Source organism: Gekko japonicus, unplaced genomic scaffold (genome assembly GCF_001447785.1).
Source record: "Gekko japonicus isolate JY-2015 unplaced genomic scaffold, Gekko_japonicus_V1.1 scaffold1654, whole genome shotgun sequence".
NCBI classification, from domain to species: Eukaryota; Metazoa; Chordata; class Lepidosauria; order Squamata; family Gekkonidae; genus Gekko; species Gekko japonicus.
Genome location: NW_015172605.1, coordinates 184,629 through 202,214, shown reverse-complemented (window position 1 = coordinate 202,214; position 17,586 = coordinate 184,629). Strand labels below are relative to the sequence as shown.

At 44.0% G+C, this 17,586-nt stretch overlaps 1 protein-coding gene across 1 annotated transcript in view; it reads left to right on the top strand.

The window, feature by feature from the left end:
* The first annotated feature begins 2,622 nt into the window (after nt 1-2,622).
* The window catches only part of LOC107119165 (stromelysin-1-like), a 16,119-nt gene continuing 1,155 nt past the window's right edge, over nt 2,623-17,586 (top strand). Inside the window, exons 1-8 of the mRNA XM_015421617.1 lie at nt 2,623-2,868; nt 2,973-3,121; nt 6,336-6,464; nt 7,604-7,765; nt 9,418-9,574; nt 11,814-11,947; nt 12,877-13,036; nt 16,448-16,548. Of these exons, the coding sequence (XP_015277103.1) occupies nt 2,696-2,868; nt 2,973-3,121; nt 6,336-6,464; nt 7,604-7,765; nt 9,418-9,574; nt 11,814-11,947; nt 12,877-13,036; nt 16,448-16,548 (1,165 nt within the window). The 5' untranslated portion in view covers nt 2,623-2,695. The remainder of the gene's footprint in view (nt 2,869-2,972; nt 3,122-6,335; nt 6,465-7,603; nt 7,766-9,417; nt 9,575-11,813; nt 11,948-12,876; nt 13,037-16,447; nt 16,549-17,586) is intronic.

Here is a 17,586-nt window from a genome sequence, read left to right as displayed (position 1 = left end):
CACGGCCTGCAAAACTGAGATGTTCCAGCAAATGGTTGAGGACAGTGACTGTTAGAGAGAACAGGGGCCTCCCAGGTTCCTCCCCCCCAATCTTTATTCTTTATTCCCCATCCATTACAGCCAGTTTGGTGTGGTGGTTAGGAGTGTGGTTTGATTCCCCACTTCTCCTTGGGTCAGTCATAAGTTCTTTCAGAGCTGTTATCTCACGAGCAGTTCTCAAAAGAGCTCTCTCAGCCCCACCTACCTCACAGGGTGTCTGTTGTGGGGAGGGGAAGGGAAAGGAGATTGTAAGCCACTCTGAGACTCCTTCGGGTAGTGAAGGGTGGGGTATAAATCCAATCTCTTCTTTTCCTTCTCCTTTTTAAGATCCCTCCCTATGGTGGAATATGGACTGTATGCCATCCAACTAATTACACTGTGGGATAAATATGTAGCACCATCTAAGAGTAGATTAACTGTTAAATAGAGTTCAATTTAACTGTTTTTATGTATTTTATTGTGTATTGCTGTATATTATATGTTGTAAGCCACCCAGAGTCCTGCTTGCGGGAAATGGCGTGGGATAGAAATCAAATAAACGAAACTAAACTGAGATGCCAATACAACCTAAATGATAAACCATAAGGCAGTAATGACACTCTAGATAGTAGGTCTATCACTTGTGGGTTCAGTATTTGTAGCCTCTAAAAATGGGGCATGACATGTATGATTATTCAAAAACAAGTCCTACTGTAATTTAAGGATGCTTATTCCAATGAGGGCATGGATAGAATTATAAGTGTTTATAGAAGCTTGAATTACCTATTCACACTTCCTTGGAATGTATAAGGAGGTATGTAGTTGGTTCCAACTGGACAGTGTTGAGAAGAGGACACTGGCACTGGGGTTTTTGTCTAGGGAAAAGATAAATGAGACGAGATATGATAAAAGTTTATAAAATTATGTGTGGGATGGAGAAACTGGAGAAACTTTTCCTGCCTCTCTTATAATACTTGAACTGGTAGATACCCAGCGAAGGGCCATAAATTCAGGCTGGGACAAAGGAAGTACTTCTTCCCCCAAAGAGTGATTGACCTGTAGAATTTGCTGGTGTAAATATGGCGATGGCCACTAGTTTAGTTGGTTTTAAAAGGGGATTTGACAAATTCATTGAGAATAGTTCTGTACTGGCTATTAGCCATGAGGACAAATGGAGCCTTCAGGTTCAGAGGCAGGAACCCGCTGGACACCAATGCTGCAATGGATACCACAAGAGGAGGCCTTGGCTTCTGTGTCCTGCTTTTAGGCCTCCTGGGAGCATCTGGTTGGCCACTGCATAAAAGGGGATGCTGAACTGGATGGATGATGCAGCAGGGCTGCTCCTTATGTCCTTATGTCTTTTAAGTCTTGTGATGAAACCTCAGGCGATTGTTTACAATCACTACAGAGCTGGGCAGGGAGACATGCCTGGCTACCAGTTAATGAGGTACTGTGTTGTTGTTTTTAAAGGGGCACAGCAGATCAAAGAGCCTAGAAAAGGAGAGGTAAGAAGTTGGGGTCCAGGAAAAGAAAAGGCAGGGAACTGAGAAAGCAGCAGGAGGGTCAAGGAAAAGAAATCTTCATGGTGGGGTTATGCAGAGAATTGAGGACAGTAGGCCCCTGCTACACGGGGGGGGGAGCACGGGCAAAGTGCGGCTTTTGAAAGCCGCACCAAAATAGACACGCGGCGGCGGGATCACACAGATCCCGTGAGCTGCCGCGCACTTGCTCCCCGGCATGATCAGATGCCGGGGAGAAAGCCACAAAACAGAGAGGGAGGCTGCCGAACTGCGCATGTGTGAGCATGCGCAGTTCGGCCAGGAGCCTCGGATGCGCCAGCAGAAGGACGCACCGGCGATCCCACGGCTGCGCTTGCTGCGGCCTTTCTGGTAAGTCCACCTCTAGGGGTGGTTCTTTTTTGCAGCGGGTTTTCGGCCTGAAGGGCCGGATCGGGGACGGGTGTGCGCCGCTTCCCAGATGTTGTGGTGAGATCGCGCCCGTTTGCTGCACCCCCGATCCGTCCCTCTCCCGGCCCAAAACCTTCCGTGTGACCGGGGCCGTAGAAGAGCAGGGCAAGGGGAGTCTGAGATGGAGAGAATTAGAAGAGAGAGAACGGAAAGAGAGGGGGAGATGCACTTGGCCCTTCTCTGCAGAGATCAGGAAGTTCTCCTATTCAACCCAAAATCAGTCATAATTTATTTGACGTTTTCAGCAGAATGACTTTTTAAGTGTGCAGAGAAGCAGAGCCAATTAGAGGAAAATGAAGTAGTTTATTTAGGAACTAAGAGCTGCGTAGAAAAAGAGAGACAGCTAGCATCCTAACTACTATAAGAGGAGAGAGGGAAAAGAACTCTGAAAGAAGTAGGAAAGAAGCCCTGAGAATTCCATTCTGGGGACAAACAAGGAAAATGGCATTTGGCAGGAGGAAGAAAGTAGTGATTCACATGACCCCCCACTGGCAGGTGGTAAGTACCTGGCAACCCTACATTGCATATTCCAACAGAAATAACCAGTCAAATATTTGGGAGACTTACTTCTAGAGAGTCTGCCAGGTCACACTGTATGCTAATTTTACTAACATGTACACATTCTCTCCCTTTATTAGAAATATTTGGAAAAATATTACAACTTTACCTATGATGCTCAACAAGATGTAAAATGGAAAGATGGAAACCCCATGGTTAGAAAAATCAGAGAAATGCAGGAATTCATTGGCCTGGAGGTGACAGGTGAATTGGATTCTAAAACCCTGGAGGTGATTCAGAAACCAAGGTGTGGGAATCCTGATGTCGGGGACTTTGCCTTTTTCGGAGGACAACCCAAATGGGAAAAGAAAGACTTGACCTACAAGTAAGGTTTCAGTGCAGGGCCTTTATGAATTGTGTGAATTTCACTTGAATGGCAGCCCGGGACCAGGCATTTCTGCTTTAATGCATGTTGTTTTATTTTGGAAGGATACTGAACTATACACCAGACATGAAAAAAGTTGATGTGGACAAAGCCATTGAGAAAGCTTTTCAAGCTTGGAGCCAAGTGACACCACTGACGTTCAGAAGGTCTGACAAAAGCACCGCTGACATAATGATTTCCTTTGCTCACAAAGGTAAAAGTGCCAGAACATTACTTACAGCATCATTACTATGAATTACTTACAGTATGTCTGCATAACTTGAGAAGACCAAGTCAAATGCAGTCTTCCATCCATGGCTCACCAGCAGGGATCGTTTTGTAGAAAAAGAGCTAGGGGAACTCATTAGCATAACTCATTAGCATATGCCACACCCCTGACATCACCGGAAGTGTGTCATAAGGCCACACCCCCTACCCCCAATGGTCCCAGCCGCTGCTGCCAGCCTTGCAGCTCCACTGCCAAGCCCCATGAGGGGCCCGGCGGTGGACCTGCAAGGCCGGCGGGAGTGCAAGGAAGCCCCGCGAAGGCCCTCCCTGGCCCCAAGCAGGCAGGCGGGGGGGGCAGGGAGGAAGCAACTTACCCTCCCTCTTCTCCTGCCTCCTCCTGGCTGAATGAGGGCCGGAAGCGGGGCGGCCGGAAGCAGGGGGCGGGGCTTCGTCATGTGCCCCCCCCCCCGTACCTCACCCGGGGGAACTGCGATCCCCCGCAATCCCCCCCGAAATGACCTCTGCTCACCAGTATGTTGACACTCACACCTACCCCTAATGTTTGCAGGCCAAACTAGGCAGAACAAACAGGATCTTACAGAGATCTGACCATACAACAGCATACTGCTCTTGGCTTCCTAAGTCACAAGTTCAATAGGCTGGAGGAAGGTTGTAGCTCAGGGGTGGAGCACATGATTTGTAAAAAGTTCCAGGTTCAGTCTCTGGCAGGGTTATCAGCCTCCGGGGTGGGGGAGACTTGGAGATGTCCTGGAATTACAACTGATCCCTAGACTACAGAGATCAGTCGCTTTGGCTGCTTTGGAGAGAGGACTTTGTGCCGTTATAGTCTGCTGAGGTCCCTCCTCACTAAACCTCACTAAAACCTTTCTACATTTTCAAATCTGAAACCTGTATTCTATGAATGAACTGTATCCATGATGTAGACATACTTATACTCACTCAGGTTTCACTGAATGGAGCTAAACAGCAGATTTCTGAGGTAAATTGTGACCTAGTGGTAATTTACCATGCTATACACTTATTACACTCACTAAACCTCACCAGTGTGTGCTAGTACTTTGAGCCAACAGAGACAACTGAACTACCCTACAGTGAGCTCGCTCATCCCAGGATAGCTTTATCGGGTATTGTCCTGCTGAGCAGAAAAGAATATTTATCACCAGGATAGGTTAGTCATCTGTATGGTCTCAAGCATGCACATCTCAGTCAACTGGCAGCTGGACAGTCAGCTGTATTTGCCCATAATTGTGGTGGCTCAGTGGTTAAGACACTGAACTGCAGACTGGAAGGTCAATAGTTCAGCAGTTTGAGACCCGAGTGTGCCGCATGATGGAGTGAACTCCCATCTCCAGTCCCAGCTCTTGCCAACCTAGCAGTTCGAAAGCAAGAAATTGCAAGTAGATAAATAGGTACCGCTTCGGTGGGAAGGTAACAGCATTCCATACGCCTTGGTGTCTAGTCATGCCGGCCACATGACCACGGAAACATCTTTGGATAGCGCTGGCTCTTCAGCTTGGAAATGGAGATGAGCACTGCACCCCTAGAGTCGGATTTGACTGGCTTTCAAGCAAGGGAAACCTTTACCTTTTTTAAAGAAACGTTTACCTTTTTCTAAAATCCAAGCAGCATAAGCAACTTTGAATTTTTGCATGGGACTGTAGGTGTATTAGACATTCAGTTATGAATTATGGCTTTGAAACTATGTTGGGGGTATGTAAAAAAGTTGGCAGAGGAACCAGAAAGAAGGTGCTAGAACTGTAGAGATATAGCTTCTGCTTTTGTCACTTCTGCCAAAAACTGTAGAAAATGTTATGAGGTTTTATAGTGCCTCCATGGCTAACTCCCTTTGGGCATCTTCTTTGGTCCGCTGTATCCTTCATGACCGTCTGTTTGTGCTGAACAGATTACCTGAATTGGTCCTCTAACATAATCCTCTAAATCCTCTAACATGGTCCTCTAAGACATAATCATCTCCGCTCAGCTCACAGAAAAGCCTTGTGGTGGCATCTGAAATTGCCTTTGCTTCTTGTGGGGAGGTTTTGCAATCCTAAACAGAGTGACACCTATAGAAACCGATTGGCTTCAACATACTTGGAAGGGTGTAAATAAGGGATTAGGTAAATTAGGATTGCAGTGTTTTGACCACATGGCCCTGCTTCCAGCCCAGGTGTATGTTCCAGTGCAACCCAGAAGCTATGGTTTAAAGTGGGGTGCAATCCACTCTCAGGGCTTCTCCGGAAAGCATCCCAACTTTGGTAATAGGGAGGTACATGGTGCCTGAATTAATTAAAAAGGCTAAGACAAAGGAAGCAGAGTTCTGTGTCCAAAACAACTCATTTGGATATTCATTTGTCATATGATTTATCAATTTGGTGAAAGTTCTACACCAATTCAAGCATAGTTCTCACAAACAGTATATGACAGAGCAATCCATACTTAGTTATACTGCTTCAGAAAGTAGGTGAAGGCTCTCATGATTAAATACTATTTCCTTACCCTTTAAAAAAAAAACCCTTTCCCATAGCGAACAATGTTGAGAAGTTTTAGCCTAGCCTTCTCCAACACTTCTTCACTTCCTGTGTACAGGAAATTCAGACATGTCTGCCTCCCCTCCTCCTGTTCTGGTACAGTCCGGGCACGGGTTTGTATCTCTTTTGTAATTGTTGAGGAGTGCAAATTTCAGTGTGAAGATAGAAAGCTACAAAAAACTGAGCACAGCTTCATCAGTGGCCAAGTAACTGTCTTACTTAAGAGTTACAAGAATAAGTAGCTGCCACAAGCAGGAACAAAGAAGGCCCCTGCACAATAAGAATGATCTCATTTGGGGTTCTTGTGGCCCTTTCTTACATGTCCAGGGTAATGTTGATTGCCACTTTGGGGTCAGGAAGGGATTTTCCTCCATGCAAAACTGGCCCAGGGATCCTGGAGGGGTGGAACAGTGGTCACTGGGCATGTGGAGGGCCAGCAGCTCACAAAGTAGAATTTTTAGAGGGAACATTGGTCACTGGGCATGTGGAGGGGGAAGTAGTTGTGAATTTCCTGCATTATGCAGGGGGATGGACTCGATGACTCTTTAAGTACCTTCCAGCTCTATGTTTCTATCTGTTGAGCTCTGCAGCCACAACAGATGTCTGGTAATGGGCAACATAATTCTTTATTGTATCTTCCTCTATACTTAGAGCATGGTGATTTCAACCCCTTTGATGGGGCTGGTGGCACACTTGCCCATGCCTACGCACCCAGCAGCTCCAGCATTGGAGGAGATGCCCATTTTGATGAGGATGAAAGCTGGACCAAAGACCAACAAGGTAATTTTAAAGGACTGGTAAATGTAGGAAGAGCTTTCCTTGGCCAAATGTAAGATCCACTGTAGAGTACTTGCTGTCTTCAACAGCAACTACAGAAAAAAATATATACAAGGCTTTTTCCCCTGTTCCCAGCTTTACAATGATATCTGTGGCTAGCCACTACCAGGACCTTATTTCTTATTAATAGGTTAGCACTTATTGCAACTTTGTATGACCTTCTTTGACTATCGCCTTGTTGAAATAATAATAAGCAGTTGAAACTAATAAGCAGTACTCTGAATATATCTAAATTTCCTTGAAGTCAGCAGTTATTATAGTTTCTCGAGTAGCACTGAGAAAAGTAAGGCCAGTTCATACGACACATGCAATCAGGAAATTGTGCTTATGTGCCCCTCCCCAATCATGTGATCAGATTTAGTCAGCAACTTCCTGTTTAGCACAAAACATAGTTTATTTGTTACAGATGAACCAGCAATTTATGTTTGTGCTCGCCTGCCAAACCAAGTCTGCAAGGTATGGTTTAAAGATGGTTGCAATCCTGGTCTGCAAAGCAGGAATGAGTATTAATTTCCTAGTTCACATGTATCAATAAATTATGGTTTGCCTGACCCAGGGAATATATAATTGTCTCTGAGTTGGGGAGGTGCATATTTCTGGGCCCACAGCTAAAGAGAATGAGGAATGGCTTGAAACAACTATTTACATGAAGCATGGAACTATTTATATGAAGAGCAATGTAAACATCTTGTACAACAGTCTCTAAGCCTTGTTCGAGAACAAAGTCAAGTCATGTGATCTTAGGACAAGTCCTCAAGTTCCGTAACACTGCTACACATAAAGGGATAGCTCTAAATTATAAATTCTGTCATCACAGGAGGGAAGATAGAAGGGAGGAGTGTGAAACTACAGTCCTTATGTCTGACCTTCCAAACCAGAGTTTAGAGAACTGGAAATGCCTATCTGTAATGCAGCATATATATATTAAAATTCATATTTACTCCATATTTCTTATGTGGTGGGAACAACATGAAAGTAACTTTTTTTAACTACTTAAAGGTACTAAGCAAGATACCATCAATGTCATTCCATTATAGAAAATTTGGAGATGCTAATCTACAGTTGGATACTTTTCTTTACAGGCTCGAACCTGTTCGTTGTTGCTGCCCATGAGTTTGGCCACTCACTTGGACTGTTCCATTCCAAAGATTTCAATGCCCTGATGTATCCAGTGTATAAGAATCCCCAGAAAAATCAACCTGTCCTCTCTCAAGATGATATCGAAGGCATTCAGCTCCTCTATGGTAATTTTTTTAAAAAGTATTTTAGCACACATTCCACATAGGCACTACCTTTTTTTTTCTTTTGCAAAAGAAAGTTAAAAATATGGTACCATGGAGGAATCTCCAAAAATAATCAACTCCCAACGTTTTGCCCCAATTAAATTCAGGATGGTCTTATCTTGGTAAACATTTTGTGGCCAGCTGAAGATTTCTCTTATCTTCCAAAAGTTTTTTGGCCAAATTTTTTATCATTGAACGAACATTACACTAGCAGCCTTCTCTTTAAAACTCTGCCCTAAAATGGCATTACGATATATCATTACTCGTTTCAGAAGCCACCAATGAGGCCAAATGTTAGGTCTTTATAAGTACAGGACTCTTAACTACTCATTACCAAGAAGTGCATTTATCTTTGTCAGCTAAAATGCCTGTTTACGAAATTTCACCAAACATCCTCTTATAAGCTCAGGCCTGGTGCAATCCTAAGGCTGTATTGTCAGAAGTAAATCCCACTGGTTTCAATGGGACTTTCTCCCTAGTATGTGCTTTTTGGACTGCAGCCATCAATGTCTTCTTAGAAGTATCACTCCTATCTATGTGTGTTTCTACAAATGCTTGAACATGTTTACATGTCTATTGTAAAGATTCTCTCTCCTCCCCAGACCACACAGGACTGGGAGGGGAAAGAATTCTTTACTGGAACAAAGAATTAACACAAGAACCCAGGAGAGATAGGCTCTCTGGATTTAAGACACAGCCACCAGAACCTTTTCAACTATGGTTCTCTTCCAGTTCAAAAGCAAGGTTCAGACTCTTCACTGGCCTCTGGGACTTATTACAAGAATACTCTTAGCAAGGTAGCATAATGTGGTGAGCAGTTTCAGGCAACAGGAAAGAGGCTTGGAGTCAGTTTTCACATCTCACAGACAATATATATAACAAGAATAAAGTTTATTTAGCACAGGCTTGCAATCAGAACTAGAAAGACTTTAAAAGAACATCCTAAGCAATATTTTGCCTAACTACACAATAGAGCATATTTACCAACATCAGGTAGGGTCAATAGTCCAGGATAGTCCATGGCAATAAGCCAAGAGTCCCAAGGGATTTGTAAGAGCAGCCCCATCTTTGCAAGCATGGGCTCAGCTCAAAGGAGTCCTTTGTTCTGCCGCATGGCAGAGACAGTATCCCAAAATGACAGTAACAGAGCAAAACAAGAAAGCAAGAAAATCTGAGCTCTTCTCTATGGGTTCAGACAATTAAACCCCAATCTCATTATGATCAGCCATGGCCATTAGCCAATCATCAGTAGACAGGGAGGTCCCAACTTTTGGGTTGTCATGGGAATGGGTGGGGGATAGGTTAGGTCTGGGGAACACCCTCTGCAGCAAATGACCCCAGAGCCCAACCCATCTTTGGGCCTACGTGCGTTTCTGACATGCTTTGGCAGGGCCATTTGGTTTATGGCAGGCAATTGAGCAAATGGTCAGCCATCTGGCTTGCATAGGAAATGCACACAATAGGGGTCAGCTAGATACATTCTTAAGGGGAACATGAAACCTATCTAACATTCAAAGGGAGACATGAAGTCCACAGAAATTAATATTTCTATACATCTATTCAGATAAAAATAGCTATTCTTTACTAAGTTTGTACTTCTCAATGTTCCTTAGGAGCATCATCTAATCCATCTCAAGGCCCAACAGAAGAAGACGAATCAAGACAACCCAGCAGACCAGCTCAACCTGTCTTGCCAGCACCTTGTGACCCACAGTTGACTTTTGATGCTGTTACTACTTTTCGGGGAGAAATAATATTCTTCAAAGAGAAGTAAGCAAGCTGTCTTGAAGAACAATCATATTCCCCCTCACCAACACCAGTTCCAGATATTTAGGTGATGGAGACAATGGTTCATTGACCAGTGATAACTCTTTTAGATCAGTGAGGATTGAGTTCCCCTTCCATCATTGTCTTCCAGTAGCAGGTGAAGATTTTGTTATTCTTCCAACTGCGTTAAATAATTTAGATAGATAGATAGATGATAGACAGACAGACAAAACACAGAATGTTTTTAATATTCTGATGCTCACCACCTTGGGGGCCTTGTATCAGGTGGAAAAACAACATAGGGTCCGGTCACATGGGCCAGATAATGCAGGGGGGAGGCGTGGCTGTTCGCCCCGGGGCAAAATAAAGCATGGTAGCTCGATCACATGGTCCCCCGAGTCTCCGTGCTTAGGCTGTTAGCTGGCGATCACACAGCGATGCTGCAGCATGGCAAAGAAGCAGTGTGGCGCGATCACACAAGCGTTTCACGTTTGTGCACATGCGCCATTCCACAGAGCAGTACTGCTTTCAGTTTTGTGTATGTGCGCATGCGCTTATGAAAAACATCCGGTTTGCGACAGGATGTGGACGGACGCTGGATGCCACAGGATACTAGCGCTCCCGCGATCAGACACCCGCCTGTGCCACGCGTTTTCCGGATACTAGTGCACTTTCCTTGGTACTTTTTAACTGATGGGTGCACTACGCTTCCCAGATGTTGCGGTGTGATCACGCTCCGAAAATCCGCCCGACATTTGTGCCTTTCCCATGGCAAATTCTCCATGTGACCAAGGCCATAGAAATGTATTAAATAAATAGTAAATATTTACTATTTAACTAGGTCCACAGCCATTGCTGTCAACAAGAGCTCAGAGCCCCAACATGTTAGCTAGAAGCTGTGGCTCAGTGGCAGAGTATCTGTTTTGGATGCAGAATGTCCCAGATTCAGCCCCCAATATCTGCAGTTAAAAGGAGGATCCAAATGTTAAAGATGTTCACCTGAGATGCTGGAGAGCTGCTGCCAGTTAGAGTGGACAGTACTGACCTTGATAAATCAGTGTCTGACACAATGGGTGCGTTCAGACGGGGGATTTACAACGGTTAGGGTGCCGGTTCCAACCGGTGTACTTACGGGCGTTCAGACGGCGAACATCTGCCTCCCGTCCCTAACCGTTGTAAATCCTTTTAAACCGTTGCACTCTGCCACTAGGTCCGAAGTGGTGGTAAACAGAGTGCAACGGTGGCTTCCGATGAACCCTTCCGTCTGATCACTCTCCTCCGTTGCACAGCCACTTCCGTCAGAAGCCTGAGGCTTCCGGCTTTCCCCGGGCATTTTTTAAAAAAACCTAAGCGATATGCACTCAGGCGAAGCTTCGCCCTGAGCGTTTTTGTTTTTAAGCCCTTACTTTACCGTCCCGGAGGAGTCCGGGACTACAGGGAGGCCAGGTTGGGCTTTAAACTTTAAAGGTAAGTGCTTACCTTTAAAGTTTAAATGTAAGGGGGGGTTGAGCATGCGCAAAAATCACCATTCTCTGAATGGCTGCCTGTGCGGATGCTCAAACTGCTTTTTTTTAAAAAACGCCGACGCCCGCAGCGTGTGAGTGGGCGTCCAACGGAGGGATTCGCAAAATAGAGGGTGAGTCTGATCGCGTTTATGCCGGCAGAAACGCCCCATCTGAACGCACCCAATATGAAGCATCTTCACATGTTCAAACTAGACGTTTATCTGCTTTACAAGTGTTAAAGTACAGTTTACAGTTTGCTTCTTTCCATCACTCACACATGTATACACAGGAAGCTGCCTTATACTGAATCAGACCTTTGGTCCATCAGTCAGTATGGTCTACTCTGCCTGGCAGCAGCTCTCCAGGGTCTCAGGCAGAGGTCTTTCATATCACCTCCTACCTGATCTTTTTTAACTGGAGATGCCGGGGATTGAACCTGGAACCGTTTGCATGCCAAGCAGCCCCACTCGTCATCTTCACTATAAATTCTGCCTTAGTTATTGTTCACGTGCGGTTTTCATTGAACTAAAAAGCAGTCTCTGATAACAATCAGATTTTGTTCTCACAATCTAAATTTTCTGCCTGTAATATTGCATATTAAAACCACTAACAGTTGCAGGTGTGAATGAAACAGACTGTAAATTAATTTGCAGCTTGCAAATGGTGGTAGTGAGGTGAAGAAATTAAGTCTAGAATTTTGCAATAAACATCTCTCTGTGTTTATTCTTTTTTCACAGGAAGTTCTGGAGAAAGCGCCCTCAGGTCAGTGAAGTTGAATTTCATCCCATTTCTTCATTCTGGTCATTTTTACCATCTGGTGTTGATGCAGCTTATGAAAATACAGACAAAGATGAAGTCGTTGTTTTTAAAGGTAAGCATGCACATCTTTCATTGCCTCTGCTAGGCAGCCCACTCCATCCTGAGGCCTAGAATCAGAGAACAATAAAGCAAATCAAGAGGGCTGAGGGGTAGAAGAATCACAGAGTCACTTTCTGTATTAAGGCACTTATTGAAGTATACATATGCTGCCTCTTTTGCCAAGGCAACTCAGCTAAGCCTTATAGTCCATCTGGTCCAATCCTTGCTCAGTGCAGGAACTACAAAGCCATCTTCCACAGGAAAACCTCCAAGCAAAGAAGAGTCCATCCCAGTGTTCCCTCTAAGCTGAGTTAGTGTGAGCTAGCTCAGAGTTTTTTAGCCTTCAGCTCCTTATGTGTTTCACTTGATACTGGCCTGCTGAGAAAAATGGCATCCTTGTAGCTTTCCTCTTTTCCACAATAATTTATTATATCTTATCACATGTTGATACATCACCCTATTATGCATTCCCTAATCCTCATCAATGACTGTGCTGATGACATCAGAACAGTGGGGAGAGACCATGGCTCAGTGGGGGAGGAACTGTTTGGCATGCAGAAGGTCCCAGATTCAATCTCTGGCTTTTCTGGTTTAAGGATGTCAGGGACTGATGGTGGAGAGCGGCATCAAGTCACAGCCAATTGATAGTGAACCTGTAGGGTTTTCCAGGCAAGGAATGAACTGAGGTGGTTTGCCATTGTCTGCCTCTATGCAATAGCCCTAGACGGCCTTGGTGGTCTCCCATCCAAGTACTGAGAGAACTACAGAATTCAGGGCTGCTTTGATGGCTCTTTCCTGAGATCTCTGGATTATAATAACCTTGAGCTGCCTTCCCTATACAAGTCAGAGAAGGTCATTTTTGAAGCTCCCCCTCTTGGACAAAGGTCATTTGTTTTCTCTTACAGATGCATAAAATAGGTTCCATTTTCTGTTTTGCTACAGGTGAACAGTTCTGGGCAGTGAAAGGCAATTCCAGGCTACCTGGATATCCCAAGAACATCCACAGCTTGGGCTTCCCAGCCGATGTCAATAATATTGATGCAGTATTTTTCAATGCAAACGAAAGAAGAACATACTTCTTTGTATCTGATAAATATTGGAGGTATGGTGCCAAATGCTCTTGGGGAACACTTTTAACTCAGCATGAGCAAATTATAGTAATCCTTATTAAGAAGTCCTACAGGTGAATGCTTACTTTCTAAAAAACAAAATATAGTACATTAAAGTGCAGATCTGTTTAGAGACAGTAGCCTTATTCAACTCCTATTCATTTCATTAAGAGACGCTTCCAAAATTCAACCCATTCTGGAGTTCCAAATCACCTGGCCTTGTTCCCAAAGTAGAACGGTGCATGAGGAATCCACCATCATCCCTTTTCTTTTCTTTTTTAGTGCCAAATTTGGTACAGAGACTTGTGCATGCGCCATCTGGGGCAGCTTTCAATTTGGTCAGTTCATTTCGGTTTATCACAGCACATTACTGATATGTCTGTGCACACTGATAAAACCCTGCAAAGCAGCAGTCTCCATGCAGTTATGTGTATGTTTTCATCAAGAGGGGTTTTAACAAACTGGATGTGTGCAAACACTCTAAAAATACAGTCTTGGTTTGACTGGGTTGAGTGACACGCACATCAGTAACACACTGCAAAAAAAGAATCAGATTGCTTTTTGCAGTGTTTGCTAAATGGGCATTTGTATGTTGTTAATGTGTGGGGGATGAAGAGAGATGGAAATGAACTGAAGAAACTGAAAGCTGAAAGAAACGGCATGCTCCAGTTCTGGAATAGTTTTATAAATTTTCTGGTTCAAATGGGATTCAAGAGGAGCAAAATGTAGAACACAGTGAGCTAACAAGGTACAAAAGGAAAGGAACAGGGGGAAATGGCTCATCCCTAATTTCAGTAGCTTTGCAGAGGGAAATGTTCTTGTCAGTTCCAGATTGGGAAATAGCTGGAGGTTTTGTGGGTGGAGCCTGGGGAGGGTGTGGTTTGGGGAGGGGAAGGACTTCAATGGGGTATACTGTCAGAGTCCACCTTCCAAAGTAGCCATTTTCTCCAGGTGAACTGATCTCACTTGGAATCCCAGGAGATCTGTAGACATCAGCTGGAGGTTGGCAACTGTATTCCCAGAACTGGGTTCTCTCTCTCTCTCTCTCTCTCTCTCCCCCCCCCCCCCTCCATAAAGATATCTCTCTGTTCAGATACCTTGGCCTCCATCATTGTAGAACAGCCCAAGGAGGAAGCATGTGAAAGAAGGAATGGCTCATCAGGTGCATGAAGAAGGTTGCCATCTGGACATGGGGAAAGGTCCTGTCCCTTTAGTAGAAGGTTTAAGGGATGGAAATGGGCAGCTGAATCTTTTCATGGCATAATATCCCATAAACCCTCTTTAAATGGAACAGGACCTGTTGGCATCGCTAATTACAGAAGCTGCTTTGTGCCAGTGCTTTTTTAAATATGGGGGCCTAATTTTCACCTACCAAGAAGGAGCAGCTGCATGTGTGGATGACACAGATGAGCTGCCACTTCTTCTATGAGGCTTTGTGGAAGGGCGCTAAATTATCTACTTGACTGCAGAATCGCCTGTTATTTGGAGCCCTGAATACACCTGCATCGTCCTTGGTGGAAGAGATGTCTCCACATCTGCTAGAGGACCATTTCATAGTTTGAAATCTGGTGCAGCAAGTTATTTATAAGTTCAAGTGCCAAAAGATAGTAATAACCAGTGTTCCCTCTAAGCTGAGTTAGTGTGAGCCAGCTCACAATTTTCTAGCCTCTGGCCCACACTTTTTTTTCTTAACTCAGGAAGGAGGGCTCCAGAGCAAACTAATGTATGCAGCAGCCAAATCGCTCACTCACAATTTTAGTGCCAGTAGCTCACCAAGTAGAATTTTTGCTCACAGGACTCCACAGCCTAGAGGGAGCATTGGTAATAACGTGCTGTATTGTAAATTACAGTGAACAATTTCATCATATTTATTACGGAAGCCCTCCAGTGGTTGAAATTAGAATTGCTTGGCCTCTGGCTGTTACAGCAATCTATATATAAAAGCAACAGATACCTGGATTTCTGGAATAGCAATGAACTTAAGCAGAAATCTCCAAAGAAATGTACATGAAGGACTTCCACTAGCAAAGCAAAGAATTCTGCTGGACTATGAATTCATCACAGGAAGTTTGGGTCTTTTCACTATAAAAATGACAACTTAGGAAGGACACGATATATATTATAAAGATTATGCATGGTATGTGGATAGTGGAGAGAAACCTAACCCTCATGGACAACCAGTAAAATTGATGAGCAGCAGTTTTAGAGCAGAAAAAAAGAATGTTCTGCACATGGCAGATAATTATCTTAAGGAAGTGATGGATATAAGCGGTAGTGATGGACATTAGCTTGGAAGGGACTTGCTAGATTCATGGAGGAATATCAATATCTATTAGCCATGAAGCCTAAAGAAACCCTCATTTTCAGAGGCACCGTACTTCTAAAGCTGGGTGCATGGCTCAGTGGTAGAGCATCTATTTGGCATGCAGAATGTCCCAGGTTCAATTCCCAAAATCTCCAGTTTAAAAAGACTTCTGCTGGACCCTGGAGACTTGCTGCCAGTCTGAGTAGACAATGTTGACCTTGACATACACCAATGCTCTGATTCAGTATAAGGCAGTTTCATTGCTAGGGGAGCAACAGAAGGAGGCTTTGGCCTCCACACCTTGCTTGTAGGCCTTCCAAGGTTATCTGTTTGGCTAGTGTATGAAACCGAATGCTGGATTGGATGGGCCATTGGCCTGATCCACCAGGGCTTTTCTTGTGTTCTTCATCACCATGAATGTAGCAACTAAATGAGTGATCTGTGAGTCAGGAAATCCCAGGATCCCATCTTACCTCAGCAAAGAACTCACTAAGTGGTTCTAGGAAAACTGAATTCTGTGCCTCTTCCATAAACTGTTTACAAAGAGAGAGACACTGAGACATGGACACCCATTTGACACAGGAGTGGTCATCCAGCATTGCTCCATCGGAGTTATTGGATTTATGTATAAATTTATAGTTTAACTTTCTTGTTGACGCTCAAGGTAGATTACAAAATTTAACAATGCAATAGGAACAGTGTAGGACGTATGATAAATGTTGTAATAAGATTGGATTTCAAAGTTAGAAAACAGTGCATTAATAACAGCATAAAATATGAAGTAAGAAATGCAAAACTGGGATTATAGAAACAAGAAAGAAATGCAATATAACCAGGAAATGCAAAATTTAAGTAGTACCAAACACTGCAGCCCTTATCCCTTTAAATAAATCATCATTTGGAACCATTTCAATTTTAATACAGCCCTATTTTCTTTGTAAAAATGCCCTCCGGGACAATTCTGTTTTAAAAAATCTTGCTCTGTGTGTGTGTGTCTGTGTGTGTCTGTGTGTGTCTGTGTGTTTAAAGGTTTATTCATCTGCTTTGGAGGGTTTTTTTAGAAAGTGGCTGATCAGTCTATCAATATTACTTTCCGTAGTTATAATGAAGGCAGCCAAACCATGGAGACGAGACCTAAATGGATAAGAAATGACTTCCCAGGTATTGAGGGGCAGGTCGATGCTGCTTTCCAGTATAACGGTGAGTAGCAGCAGCAAAGTCTGCTTGACATGCCTTGACTGAAGTCTGCTTTTAATCGTCTTTCCCTGCAAGAGCTTGCAAAAAAATTGAGATTTCTCCAGTGCTCACAAAGAAAAACCAAGTATAAATCACAATCTGTTGGCTTCACGGACTTGAAAACAGCGTGTTAACAACAAGTTTATCTACAGCTACTGCCATGATATCTAGGTGGAACTTGTATATCCAGAGTAGAGGGGCTACGCAGAGGAAGTGGCTACTCAAGTTCTCCCTCTCTGTGATCAGCAGTGTTCCAGAATCAGCATTGCTGATCATGGGAGGGAGAGTTCACATGGCCATTTCCTCCATACCAAGAGCCCGGCCATTTTCTCCATACAGTTGTTGTTGTTGTTGCTGCTGCTGCTGCTGCTGTTGCTGTTGTTTATTCAATTTTTTACTCACCCTATCCAGGGCTCTTTTTGTAGAAAAAGCCCAGAAGGAACTCATTAGCATAATAGGCCACACCCAACAGCAGAAACTTATTAGCATATTAGGCCACAACCCTGACAGCACAGTTCATTGGCACATTAGGCCACACCCCCATGTTACCAGAAGTGTGGTCATCCAGCCACACCCACCTTTTGCTTCTTATTCTGTTGACCTTGTTTGTTGTCAAAACCCAGGGCCTTTTTTGTAGCAGGAACTCCTTTGCATGTTAGGCCACACACCCCTAATGTAGCCAATCCTAATGAGTTTCTGCTGTTGGTTGTGGCCTATTATTCTAATCAGTTCCTGCTGGGCGTGGCCAACTCAGGAGCCAGCCGGAACTCCGTTCCTGTGCGTTCCTGCCCAAAAATAGCCCTGACCCTATCCCAGCTTATGCCGGGCTCTTGGCAATGTACAAAGGGGCATAATGCCATAAAAATATACAAAACGTTAAAATTCAATACACGATTTGATAAAAAACTAAAAACCAGAATTTAAAAAAAAACAACCAAGATGGCGTCCTGTAAATTTTCTAACCCAGTTCTGGACTACCCGTTCACTGCAAATGATTGCGTG